The 14,068-nt window shown below is 38.6% G+C and overlaps 1 protein-coding gene across 7 annotated transcripts in view; it reads right to left on the reverse strand.

Annotated features, from left to right (window-relative positions):
• DHX57 (DExH-box helicase 57) overlaps positions 1–14,068 on the reverse strand; it is a 53,849-nt gene that overhangs the window by 22,605 nt on the left and 17,176 nt on the right. For all 7 annotated transcript variants that reach the window (XM_035728801.1, XM_035728805.1, XM_035728802.1 and 4 more), the window contains 7 exons: positions 13,265–13,443; positions 11,529–11,650; positions 9,564–9,759; positions 8,879–9,003; positions 6,089–6,222; positions 4,942–4,996; positions 2,478–2,683 (listed from right to left, as the gene is read on the reverse strand). In XM_035728801.1, the coding sequence (XP_035584694.1) occupies positions 2,478–2,683; positions 4,942–4,996; positions 6,089–6,222; positions 8,879–9,003; positions 9,564–9,759; positions 11,529–11,650; positions 13,265–13,443 (1,017 nt within the window). The remainder of the gene's footprint in view (positions 1–2,477; positions 2,684–4,941; positions 4,997–6,088; positions 6,223–8,878; positions 9,004–9,563; positions 9,760–11,528; positions 11,651–13,264; positions 13,444–14,068) is intronic.

Consider the following 14,068-nt stretch of genomic DNA (forward strand, 5'->3'; position numbering starts at 1 on the left):
CACTGAGTGTAGAGCCCGGCATGAAACTCAGTCTCACAACCCTGAGATCATGACTTGAACTAAAATCAAGGGTTGGATGCTTAGCCTACTGACCCACCCAGGCGTCCCATCCAGTCATAATTTTTATTTTTTTAAAGATTATATTTATTTATTTGACAGAGAGAGAGAGACAGCAAGAGAGGGAACACAAGCAGGGGGAGTGGGAGAGGGAGAAGCAGGCTTCCTGCGGAGCGGGGAGCCCGATGTGGGGCTCGATCCCAGGACTCTGGGATCATGACCTGAGCCAAAGGCAGACGCTTAATGACTGGAGCCCCCAGTCATAATTTTTAAAGAAAATTCTGAAATTTCTGAAATAATTTAATAGAATAAGGAAATGGGAATTAGCAGCTGGTGTGATGTACAGAAAGAACACAAATTTTGGACTCAGGCATAGTTTAATTAGAATTACAAATGTGCACTCACTAGCTGGGCACTGTGCTATGAATTTGTATTATTTAATTCCTAAACAACTCCATTTTATTGCTAAGGAAACAGGTATGGAGAGGACAAGGAACTTGCTCAAGGAACTCTGAGTGAGCGAGTTGAGCCCAGGTCTATCTGATGCAAGACTATGCTCTCAACCTTACTTCTCAGGATGTTGGGAAGGTTAAGTGAAATAATGTTTAGGAGCTATGCATATCTTCCTAAACAGCAGAATGCTAGCTAATACCTTAATTCCTGGATGATTACCATTGCCCATGCAGGACTGGGAATATAGTCTTCAGAGGAAGGAGAAAAAGGAAAACTCACTTGTCTCTTCTCCCATAGAAGCAATAACAGGGAATTAGAGGCTCTTACTCCTTGAAAGGTAAATACCCTCCCCCCCCCCAAAAGGCTAAGAGGAGTGGGGTGGCAGTCCAGGGAAGAGAGCAGGAAGGGCAACTGAGACCTGTCTCTGAAAGCAGAAGTAGTACCCTTGGTGTTTCTATGTGTTCAGCCCAGCTTATCTGTATAGAAGACTATCTAGGAACAAAGAACAGTTAGGTGGGGGTCTGGCACAGGAGGAGGGGAGCACCTAACAACATATATAAAAATGCTCAGCACAGGGTGGCCCCACAAAAGATGTTATTTGAAAAGCCCACGAGTAATGCTAAAACTAGTGGATAAAATTTTGAGGATATTATAGGATATTTAAATAGTCTCAAATATCTCTCCACAAATGACTTATTAACTATAAAGGGAACAAACAGTAACCACACAGGGGAGACACCTAGCTGACATCACCCTAACCAAGTGATCAAAAATAACACCGCCAATAATGGGGCAAACCAACATCCTATGCCTCCTGATATGATGTACCGAGAAGGACGCAAAATTGTTTCTGTGGTTTTCTAACCAAAAACGAAACCCAAAAGGTTAGGTTTTCTAACCTAAATTTAATCATGGGGAAACATTAGACAAAACCAAATGGAGGGACATTCTACAAAATAACTGGCCCAAACTCCAAAAACTTCAGGATCTTAAAAGAAAAATACAGGCTGGGGAGTTTTTCCAGATCAAAAGAAACTAAAGACACATAACAACGAATGCAATATGTAATTGTGGGTTGGATTCTGGACTAGAAAAAAATAGCAATAAAGAACATTTTTTAGGGGTGCCTGGGTGGCTCAGTCGTTAAGCGTTTGCCTTCAGCTCGGGTCATGATCCCAGGGTCCTGGGATTGAGCCCCGCATCGGGGTCCCTGCTCCCTGCTCGGCGGGAAGCCTTCTTCTCCCTCTCCCACTCACCCTGCTGTGTTCCTTCTCTCGCTATGTCTCTCTCCGTCAAATAAATAAATAAAATCTTAAAAAAAAAAAAGGTGTGGTTAGCCTTTAAAAAAAAAGAACATATTTTAGATAATTGGCAAAGTTAGAATATTGACTATGGATCAAATAATAGTATTATACCAGTTCCATATCTTCATTTTGATCATGTCTGGTGTTTATGCTTTTAAGAAATACATATTAAAATATTAGGGATTAGGGGACATCATATCTGCAACTTACTCAAAAGGTTCAGGAAAGAAATATACACATGCGCGACCAAATGATAAAGCAAATGAAGCAAAATACTAATAATCGGTGAATTGGGGTAAAGGATATAGGAGAGTTTATTGTGTAGTCCTGCCAACTTTAATTTTGAATTTACAATCATATCAAAATAAAGTTATAAAATAGTGAAGAATATATTTATACTTCACTATTTCCCAATTTTTCTATAATATACACATCTTTTATAATCAAAAAAACCTACTGGTAAATACAGTAACAATTACATCTGATGTGTGTTGGAACTGCTATTTTTCTTCTTTTTTTTTGGGAACTGCTATTCTTCTAAGTCAAAGGCTGTTCCTGATGAATTAAGACAATGTAGCTATGAGACAAGAGCCACGTTTTTCTTCCCCTGGATCACTGGTTATCTTTGGCATAACTGTAATATTCCCCCAGGAAATGCGTTACCTTTATAGCGGGCCAGGAGCTGCTTGAAATCTAACTGTTGATCTGGCACTGCATCTTTGACAGAATCCTGGGACTGGAGGTGAAGAGAGAGCCTCAGGTCTTCCTCTACTTCTTCAAATGCAGTTCTGCTGCGCCTTGCTTTCAGCTTCTCCTTTGTCATCTGCTTCATGGAGCGCATATATGGGCTCCCATCCTGTAACACATACCTGAGGAAAGAAGACAAAGGAATGGGTCTGTGTGTATGTGGGTCTGTTGGCGAGAAATGAAAATTTTCACCAATTTATATGCTCATTCTGCAGAATGTTGCTCTGCTTCTGCCCAATTCATGTGCTACTCTTCCACCAGTCCAGGGTTCTGCTGGCTGGACCCTATTTCTGGGAGGGAACACACTGGGATGCTTTTGCTTCTGTCTCAAGATCATTCCGGAGGCAGTGAGTCTGAGTTTGAAAGTGAGAGAATAAAGACCAGGAAACTAGTTGAAAGATTAATTTCCCCAGAGATTCACATTCAGTGGAAGTGGGATGGGGCCCAGAGAATAACAATTGTAATAAGCTCCCTACGTTTGCTTATTGCTCACTAAAGTTTGAGAGTCACTGGTTTTGGGTTTTTAGCTTGACAATATTGTACCATTAAATAAACAGAGAATTGGGAGTGGGGCTTATTAGAAATGGAAGGGGCAGGGTAAAGGAGAAAACTTCTGAATTGAATTCAGGTGCCAGACATCAAGGGTATTTTACTTCTGGAACTCAGAGGTCAGGAATGAAGATGATGATCTGGGAATTCTTGGCACAGAGGTGACATCTGAAATCACATGAGTCTAACAGAGGGATGAAAGAGTTTAACAGTGAGAAGGAATAATGCAAGGACAACACCATGGGGAGTCTTCAAGGTCAAAGAGTGGGAAGAGGAATCAGGGCTTTTTTTTTTTTTTAAATGTTTTATTTATTCATTCATGAGAGTCAGACAGAGAGAGAGGCAGAGGCAGAGGGAGAAGCAGGCTCCCCGCCCAGCACGGAACCCGATGCGGGACTCGATCCCAGGACCCTGGGATCATGACCTGAGCCGAAGCAGACGCTTAACCATCTGAGCCACCCAGGCGCCCAGGAATCAGGGCTTTCAAAGGAGAAAAATGATTTCAGTGGAAATGACCATTTTCTGCCCATTTCTGAAATTACAGACATCTTAATATTCACACTACACTGCAAGTTCCCTGAGGCTTGCAGGATGATGATGATGATAATAGCTAACTTTTATAAAGCATCTGCTATGCACCAGGCTCAGTTCTAGGCACTTTGCACCTATTAACTCCAAGAATTAATTGATTAATTACTCCTCATAACAACCCTGTGAAGCAGCTATTAATAATATGACCATTTATGTATGATGAAACTGAGTCACAGAGATTAAGCTACTTCTCAATGTTACAGTCAGTAGGTAGAAGGATTTTCTTTTTTTAAATTATCGATTTAGGGGTGCCTGGGTGGCTCAGTCGGCTAAGCAACTGCCTTCGGCTCAGGTCATGATCCCAGAGTCCTGGGATCAAGCCCCGCATCGGGCTCCCTGCTCAGCGGGAAGCCTGTTCTCCCTCTGCCACTTCCCCTGCTTGCGTTTCCCCTCTCACTGTGTCTCTGTCAAAAAAATAAATCTTTTAAAAAAAGTTATCTATTTAAGTAATCTCTATTCCCAACGTGCTCAAACTCACAACCCTAAGATCAAGAGTCACATGCTCCTCCAACTGAGCCAGCCAGATGCCCCTAGTAAGTAGAGGGATTTATATACTGGCAGTCTATCAGCAGAAGTGGTCTTTTTTCTTTCTTTCTTTTTTTTAAGATTTTATTTATTTATTTGGCAGAGGGAGATCGAGAGAGGGAACACAAGCAGGGGGAGTGGGAGAGGGAGAAGTAAGCTTCCTGCCGAGCAGGGAGCCTGATGCGGGGCTCCATCCCAGGATCCTGGGATCATGACCTGAGCTGAAGGCAGATGCTTAATGACTAAGCCACCCAGGCGTCCCTGGTCTTTTTCTTATTAAATTTTCCGTATATTTGGTCCTTCATCATTTTTTTTAATAGACTTCATTCTTCAGAGCAGTTTTAGTTCACAGCAATATTGAGCAGAAGGTACAGAGATTTCCCGATACCCCCATTCCCCACATATGCACAGCTTCCCTCATTATCAATATCCCCCCACTAGAGTGGTATAATTATTATAACTGATGAACCAACAGTGGTACATCATGAACACCCAAAGCCTACAGTTTACATTAGGGTTCCAGCCACTACTGACAATATATAATATTGTCTGTGAATTGCAAATAATTTGTATAATATTTGCTGAAAGGGGAAAACAAAATACTCAAGCAGAAAAATTAAAGAAAAATGAACACATCTATTAAAATGCTGGCACAGAGATAAAATGGTAATTCTTTCAAAGACTTTCACCAAACCTTCATTAATGTCTTCCTTACCTTGTCACAGCAATTGCATCTTCCAGAAAAAACTGATCAACAGGAAATGTGCGACCTAGAAGAACAAGAAATTAAAAGAAAAAAGCCTCAGAATACCTGTTCAACTATCTTGAAATAAACAGTTGGCATATGTAAAATTCTCTTAAAACAAAGCCTGGCACAATAAGGGATGGTTTGGTCTGTAGTCTTAAAAATATCAAAAAAGAAAAACAAAAGGTTGGGGTGCCTGGGTGGCTCAGCTAGTTAAGTGTCTGCCTTCAGCTCAGGTCATGATCCCAGGGTCCTGGGATCCAGCTCTGCATTGGGCTCACTCCTCAGCGGGAAGCCTGGTTCTCCCCTCCCCCACTCCCCCTGCTTGTGTTCCCTCTTTTGCTGTTTCTCTCTCTATCAAATAAATAAATAAAATCTTACAAAAAAAAGGAAACAAAAGCTTCTGATAATTGAAATTAGAAGGGATATAGATTCCAGTTTGTAAAAAAACCCAGAAGTGCATAGGTGGAGAGATGCTCGTTTATAACACTTTTAAACCTCTCTCTCTTTTTTTCTTAAACCTGTTACACTTTTCTCACCCTCCCCTTCTCTGCCTCAGGGAACTTTGAACCATTCAACAACTAGAAGAAATAGTGCGATTATTCGTCAAAATTGTCCCCAAATTGTTCCTTTGGCAATCAATCGCAGAAGGATAGAGCAAAGCCCAAGGTAATAAATTAATCCCACAATGAGACTGTGAAAACACCAGAAGACATAGACTATTCACCTTCACTTTCTCCCAGAGTAGACCAATGCCCAGAAAGTTAGCTGAATCCAGCAGTGAACCAATATGCTTATACACAGAGACAACTTTCCTCTTTATGACAGATTACCATTATTAACTCACATTTTGATGTTAAACACAATGGAATGCTAGAAATCCTAATAACCTAGACTTTTTAAAAGAGCACATATAAAACTGAGATATCTTAGCAAATGGATATAATGTTACTTCTTTATTTATTCCATTATATGGTCATAATTTTATTTGTTATAAATGAATCACTTTTCTAGAAAATAGGTATAAATACCTGTTATTTTATATCTCAAATTAACTTTAAAAATAATTATATTTGCTTATCAGAACAATGCATATTTAAGGATGCATTTTAATCACCTGGTATAGTAATAACTGGGCAGGAACTGAAATATTCTGAAAAGAGCTCAGCATTTAAAGTTGCACTCATTAGAATAACTTGAAGAGTTGGTCTCTGCAACACAATGTCCTTCAAGACTAGCAGCAAGAAGTCACTAAAGGAAATAAAAGAAACACCTGACGATCAAACAAATTCAATACATAAAAATGAATTAACTTCTGATGTATTTTTTAAAGATTCTATTTATTAATATTAATAATTATTTATTTATTTTTATTTATTTATTTATTTATTTTTCAGCCAGGGCAGGCCTAGCTGAAAAGGTATCTTTGAGTAAAGACTTGAAGGAAGTGAGGGAGCTACTGTGAATGTGTGGGAGAATCCCATAATTGGCAGATTAATAACATGTGCAAAGGACCCGAGGTACATGCTTCAAGGACAGCAAGGAGGACACTGTGGCTAGAGCGACTGAATAAGGGGAGAGCAGCAGGAGATGAGCGGTGGTGATGCAGATCATGTCACGTAGGGCCTAACTTGGTGAGGACTTTAATAAGTCATCAGAGGATGATGAGCAGAAGAATGGCATAGTAAGATTTATATTTGAATAGAACTGTTGGTCTGCTCTATTGAGAATAGATTGCATGGGGTTGGGCTGAAGCAGGGAGACCAGTGAGGATACTGTTCGTATCAGCACATATTATTCTACAACGTGGGTTTTTTTCACTATGTCTTAGAGATGTTTTCATGTCAGTATCTAAAGCTCTACTTTATTCCTTTTATCTGCCTCATGTTATTCCATAGAATGGGTGATTTTGTGTAGTTAACCACTTTTTGGTGATGAACATTTAAGTAGTTTCCATTGTTTTACTATTATAAACAATGCAGTCATGAAAATCTTTGTATATTCTTCATTATGTACATGTAGATATCAAGAAGTAGAATCACTAAATGCAATGACAGATCCTGTTAGTATTTTGATTGGTACGACACTGATTTTAGTTTATTTGGGGGATATCTTTTTAAGTCTTCACATCTAGGATCACGACACATCTTTCTCTGAGACTTACAGTTTTGTTTTTTACATAGGTTTTCACATTCATTGCTCAAAATACATCAAAAGTTGATCCCAGGGTCCTGGGATTGAGTTCCATGGCAGGCTCCCTGCTCAATAGGGAGCCTGCTTCTCCCTCTGCCTGCCGCTCCCCCTGCTTGTGTGCTGACAAATAAATAAATAAAATCTTAAAAAAAAAAAGGGCACCTGGGTGGCTCAGTCGGTTAAGCGTCTGCCTTCGGCTCGGTCATGATCCCAGGGTCCTGGGATCAAGTTCTGAGTTAGGCTCCCTGCTCAGTGAGGAGTCTGTTTCTTCCTCTGCCTGCCCCTCCCCCTGCTTCTGCTCTCTTTCTGTCAAATAAATAAATAAAACCTTTAAAAAAATTAAATAAAGTTTAATATTGTGTTCTAGGAATTATTTCTTTTTATTTTGATCTATTCTTTTTATATGCAAGTCTGCTTTTCTTTAGTTTCTAATTACTTCATATTTCCTATTTACTAGTGTATCAATGTATTTATTTCTTTGAACAAATAGTCTTCTAGTCATATGTCTTCCCTGTTCAGTGTTTAAAAACTTTTTATCAGCAATAGTTGGAGACTCTTTTCATGTTTGTTTTTTTCTTTTTAAAATTTTGCTATTAGCTATTTTCTGCTGCTTTGTCAATCTGCCAACTTAGACTTTGTTCTCAAAATATTTATAATAGTATAGTCCTTTTTGGGAAAGTCTCATATTTTTTACAAGATTGTCTTTTTTTTCCCCATTAGTTTTTTGTTGTTGTCGTTGTTCTAGAAAATGATCCACAAACTATGACAAACTATGATTAATGCCATCTATTTACTTGGTCCTTCCTTTTAAAATATTGAAGATTTTGATTTTATATCCCAACCTTTAATGACTTCTAATTCCATTAAAATAAATTCTGAATGTTTTATTGTCCAGGGTATACAAGGCCCTGGAAGATCTGGCTCCTGCCTTTTCTACCTGCCACTTTTCTCCTTGTTTACGACAACGAGCTGCACAGGCCTTCCTCCACTTTCTGGGCTCATGTTGCCCTTTTCCACTGCAGTCTGCGAATGCTGGCCTTGCCTCCATCTGTCACATGGGATGCCTTCTCATACTTCAGATTTTAATTTAATCATCATCTCTTGAGAGATATCAGCTCTGACCATCTCAGGGATCCCTCTCCCCAAAACACAGGATCCTATTTATTCCTTCCCAGTACTTATTCCAATTCGTAAGTCTTTATTTATTTATTTATTTGTTCATTATTTGTTTTTCCTAGCAGACCATGAGAAAAAGGAGAACTACATATGCTTGTTTGCTATAGTATCCCCAGCAATTAAAAGATCATGTGGCACTTAAGACAGTCTCAGTAAATGTATGAATGACTGTCAGGACTGAAATGACCAAATGAACAAAGAAGGAAGCACACACTGACCCATCTATCAACTATAGCATCGGTTACACCTGTTATTCCTACTAGGTACAGTGCCCAGCTCAGCATGAGGCCCAGGAGGGTGTTAAATATCTCCTGGTAGAAGATGTCCATCTAACAGGATGACTCCTCTAGTGATGAACATATGCCCTCCTAGCATTCCTAGTATTGTAGACCCTGTAGATCAGGAAAGCAGCTCCTCTTCTCTAACTTGGGCCTTCCTCTCTAGCTCTATGAAATTGAACCAGAAACAGAACAAAATTATTTCAGCCATGCCTTCACTTCATGTGTGTGGCTATTTGTTTAGAAAATCTTTGGTTTACCTTTCTTCTGTCCTCTCATGGACTTCATCAACAATGATATGGGTGACTCCTTGGAGAGCTATGTCTCCTTCCAGCCTTCTCAGCAGCACGCCTGTGGTGCAGTATAACAGTCTGGTAGCTGAGGACTTACACAGAAAAGGGCACAGAAAGCATTCATGGAATTTTTGCAAAAAGGAAACACTTTCAAAGCCAATATGGCAAAGCCATTTTGAATGGATAGGGACAAAGAATCTTGAAAATATCAGCGTTGCATTAAATATGAAACCACACTAAATGCATAGTTTCTTGCTGGCAACAACAGTAAAAGCTTTTCTACTTCATATCAAAATTTTAAGTTTAAGACTCATAAAAAGCATTAAAAACTTATTATAAAACATAAAAACAACAGCGAGTGATGAACTCAATTCTGCATTTGTCCATTCCTTATTTGGTTAAATGGATTAAGTCTCAGGTTTAAGAGTAAAACAGCACTTACTAGGTCATTTCTGCCAATGAAGAATAAAAGGTCTTTATAGAGAAAATGAAGTATACCCACACAAGAATTCTTATACCAAAATATTTCTAAAAGGTCTTCAGCCGTACTGAAGTATGTATCCCAACTTGCCCATGAGTCTCTAGACTCCAAGAACTCTTTATACTTGAAAACAAAATTTCTGTTATCAGGAAATAAGCAGAGTATACAAACCTTGACACTTTCTAGCCGGATCTGGTACCCCACAGTCAGACCCACTCTTTCTGTCCTTTCTTTAGCAACACGTTCAGCAACAGATATTGCCGAGATTCGTCGGGGTTGGGTACAGATGATGTTAGCCACTTTCTCAGGTGGTCCATTCAGAGAATCATCCAGAATAAACTGAGGAATCTGTGTAGTTTTCCCACATCTGTATGTCAAAACAAATAAGTCCTAAAATGAGAGTTTTCAAGTGCTAATTAACAAAAAAAAGGAACCATGTGCAATGAGGGAAGTGAGAAAGCTAATTATAATAGAACTTGTTCAGCTTTATTTATCTTCTAAACTGACCTACTGACTTGTTACCTATAGCTCATAACTGCTAGGAATTTGCACTTGGATTAACATGACACTCATATAATAGTATCATTTATAAAATTGGGACAATTGAGCAGACATTAGATTAAGTTCTGTAAACACCTCTAGGAATATGAACTCTGTATTTGAATCCTAAAGAAATGGGAGTATTCTTTTATGATTTTATGTATTATCTTACTGATTTGGCTACAAGTGGACTGAGGTTAAAAAGATAAGAAACTGGAAGATCTCCAATTACTACTGTATCCAGTGAATCTGGGCACAAATGTAATTATTAGGTTGAATACCTTTGAATATAGAACGAAAGTAAGCCTAGAACCTGTCCCTGTTAAATAAGTTTGGATAACATATGAAAAGCGTGAAATAGGAAAAATAACATGCCCTAAGTTGTTCTTAAAAGAACAAATAAAAGCTGTAAGGAAATCAGAATAAATTTAGAAGAGGAAAATTTCCAAGTTAAATGTTCTAGAGGGGTGCCTGAGTGGCTCAGCTGGTTAAATAGCTGGCTCTTGATTTCAGCTCAGGTCATGATCTCAGGGTCCTGGGATTGAGGCCCCCCATTGGGCCCCATGCTCAGTGGGGAGGCATCAGCTTGAGAATTCTCTCTCACTCTCCCTCTGCCCCTCCCCCAGCTTGCATGCACACATGTGCTCTCTCTCTCTCAAATAAATCTTTTTTTTTTTTTAAGATTTTACTTATTTATTTGTGAGAGAGAGAGAGAGAGAGAGAGCACACAAGCAGGGGGAGCAGCAGGCTGAGGGAGAAGCAGGCTCATGACCTGAGCCAAAGGCAGATGTTTAACTGACTGAGCCACCCGGGCATCCCAATCTTTTAAAATAAATAAATAAATATATGTATTTATGTATGTTCTGGAACTATCCTTTACATTAAAAAATGGGCCTGTTAAAAGCGTTCAGTAAGGGGCACCTGGGTGGTGCCATCAGTTAAGTGTCTAACTCTTGGTTTCAATTCAGGTACTTATCTCAGGATTGTGAGATTGAGCCCCATGTTGGGCTCTGTGTTTAAGATGTTCTCTCCTCTCCCTCTGCCCCTCCCACTGTGTGCTCACATGCTTTCTCTCTCTCAAATAAATATTTAAAAAAAAAAGTCTTACCAAAAAAAAGTATTCAGTTAGACCTTTTGCCTTAAAATTGTCTCAAGGCAGGGGCACCTGGGTGGCTCAGTCGTTAAGCATCTGCCTTCGGCTCAGGTCATGGTCCCAGGGTCCTGGGATCCCTGCTCAGCGGGAAGCCTGCTTCTCCCTCCCTCTCCCACTTGTCCTGCTTGTGTTCCCTCTCTCACTGTGTCTCTCTCTGTCAAATAAATAAAATCTTTAAAAAAAATTGTCTCAAGGCAGAGGAGTACAATGTCTGTAAATTCCTGGATGGATTTCTGAGTTTTGTTTTTGTTTTTTTTGTAATTTAGGTCTGTTGGCTGCAGATACGCAATATTATGTTCTGTGAAATGTTATTTCATATCTGACCAGAAAAACCACAAATAATAACAGCTACTAGTTTTTTACAAGTAGAACTGGTTATGGTAACCAGGGTACATACCATATTCATGGATGAAAGTTGCATTACAAATAAATTGCATTCTTACCCAGTCATACCACTTATAACAAGCACTTGGTGCTCACTCAACAATTTAAGAATGGTTTCTCTTTCTTCCCAAGCAGGGAGTGATTGTCTTTCTTGCAGAATTGACTGGAACTGTCTGGAGGCCTAATAACATAAAAGATAAGGTATCAGTTAGGTACTTTCAATCATCTTTCACAAAGCTCCGAGTGTTGAATCTGATAGCTTGACCCACCCTTTCTGCTCTTTCTTTAACAATTTGCTCAGAGATAGAAATTGTAGATTTGTTAGGATTGGATGCTGATGACTTCAGTCAAAAGGCTGCTCAGAGAATCAGCCAGAATAAGCTGTGAAATCTTTATGATTTTCCTACATCTGAATAAACTGCAAGATCTTATGAGAGAAATAAGCCATCCTGCTTAGCACTATCTAGCTCTTCCTAGCAGGAGTCTCTGCATCAGCACTATCCAACAGAACTTTCCATGTTAATGGAAATGTTTTTTTAGCATTGACCAATGTAACAACCTCTGACTACATATGGCTAGTGAGCACTTGAAATGTGGCCAGTGCTACTGAGGAACTGAATTTTAATTTTATTTAAGTTTAATTAATTTAAATGTAAATAGCCACATGTGGCTAGGGGCTACCACATTGGACAGCGTAGTTCTATACCATATCAGATTTTTACTAAAGTCAGTAACAATAAGAGCACTCATGAAAGGGTTCTTTTTGGCCAGGTATCATATATATGTAACTCAGTCCGACATCCAATGGCCAATAAACATTGTAGTATATGTTAAAACAAAGGATGCATTTTTTTTGTTTTTTGGGGTTTTTTTTTAGAAAAGTATCCAAGGTATATTTCTTATTTTTTTTTAATTTTATTATGTTAGTCACCATACATTACATCATTAGTTTTCAACGTAGTGTTCCATGATTCATTGTTAAAGATGTATTTTTGAATCAGAAATTTATACTAACACATCATTTTTCTGCATATTATTTTATCATATAAATTGATTACCTCTGAACACAAACTGATCAAATTGTGGAATTTTTTGTTTCTACCATCTTACTATTTAATTATGCTGTGAATTTCTATTCACTTTGACATTCTACAGGTATTGCACTCTAATATGCGACAGTGTTATACTGTGTCAAAAATCAGAATCTGAACTTCACAATTACAAGAGCTGTTAGACGCATCTAATCCAAACCCCAAAATGGTTAAGCAACCTTTTGTCCTACACCCAACTCTGCCCTAAATGTTCACTCATAGGTTCTTTTAAAATAATCTTCTTGTGAATGGGATAAAAACAGCATGGACTTTAGGAACAGAATTAACCTGAATCCCTGTTGCCACCTACTAGCTATGTGACCTTGGATAAGTTTTTTATCCTGCGATTCTCTGAAATGGGGTAAGGCCCCTCCTTATCCTTTTCCTTTCTACACTATTTTTTTCTAATGTAAATCAGTTTTAATTTTCATTTCACTTATCAGATTGTCTAGCAGAGTACGAAAGCCACATGATTCTGAGAATATCTGATATATATGTGCGTGTTTCATTTTCACCAGCCATTGGATTTTCCAAAATATCTACAACATGCACCCAAGTTTGCTGTGGCATGCAGAAACTTTGACCACTCAGAGTTAAAGAGAACCAAAAGTAAACTAGGGAGGGTAGCCAAGGCTTCCTAATTCCTAATCCGTTCACCCGTACATTAGGGAGGCAATGCTAGCCATTCTCTCAGAATACCCTACCTGTTTTATTCGGAACTGCTTGCAGATTTTAGCATTTTCAGCATGTACTGATTTTGCCTGCCAGTCATATCTTTTGGAAATCTTTTTCTTAAGGTTCACATAGCTTTCATTCTCCACTATAACTGGTGCAGGACCTTCATCCTCATCTGTCTCCTCCTCAGGTTCTGATTCTTTTTCAACTTGAAGGGGATAAAAGGAAACATTTTCGATATGGAGCCCTTTCTTTAGCAAAGGGGGAAAGTCACTATCTCATAAAGTAACAACAACAACAAAATCATAAGATGGAGAAAAAGTTAAAAGCTTGAATAAAGCAGGTGCATTCATTTCAAACAACTACTTCTACTGCTAAAGAACTTAAAACACATCTTCATATAAACTTTCATCAAGTACAAGTGGCTACTGCTAAACCAAATTAAAAACAAGGAAGAAAAAAATCATGGCACGCCTTGTTAATTCCATAGACTCTTTACATTCAAGGAATTCACTGAAAGTTTCAACTATTTGCAAGTGTTCCTAAAATCTCATGACATAAAACCACCCAGATATCTAGATAAATCAATAAACAAAATATGGCATGTTCATACAATGGAATATTATTCAGCAATAAAATGAAGTATTGATACATCCTACAATATGAATGAACCTTGAAAACATGATGCGAAGTGAAAGAAGCCAATCACAAAAGCCACATATTGTATGATTCCATTTCTATGAAGTGTACAGAATAGGCAAATGCATAGAGACGGAATGTAGATTCATGGTTGTCAGGGGTTGAGGGAAGGGAGAAATAAGGACTCACCGCTA

The sequence above is a fragment of the Zalophus californianus genome, chromosome 8, assembly GCF_009762305.2.
Source record: "Zalophus californianus isolate mZalCal1 chromosome 8, mZalCal1.pri.v2, whole genome shotgun sequence".
Lineage (NCBI taxonomy): Eukaryota > Metazoa > Chordata > Mammalia > Carnivora > Otariidae > Zalophus > Zalophus californianus.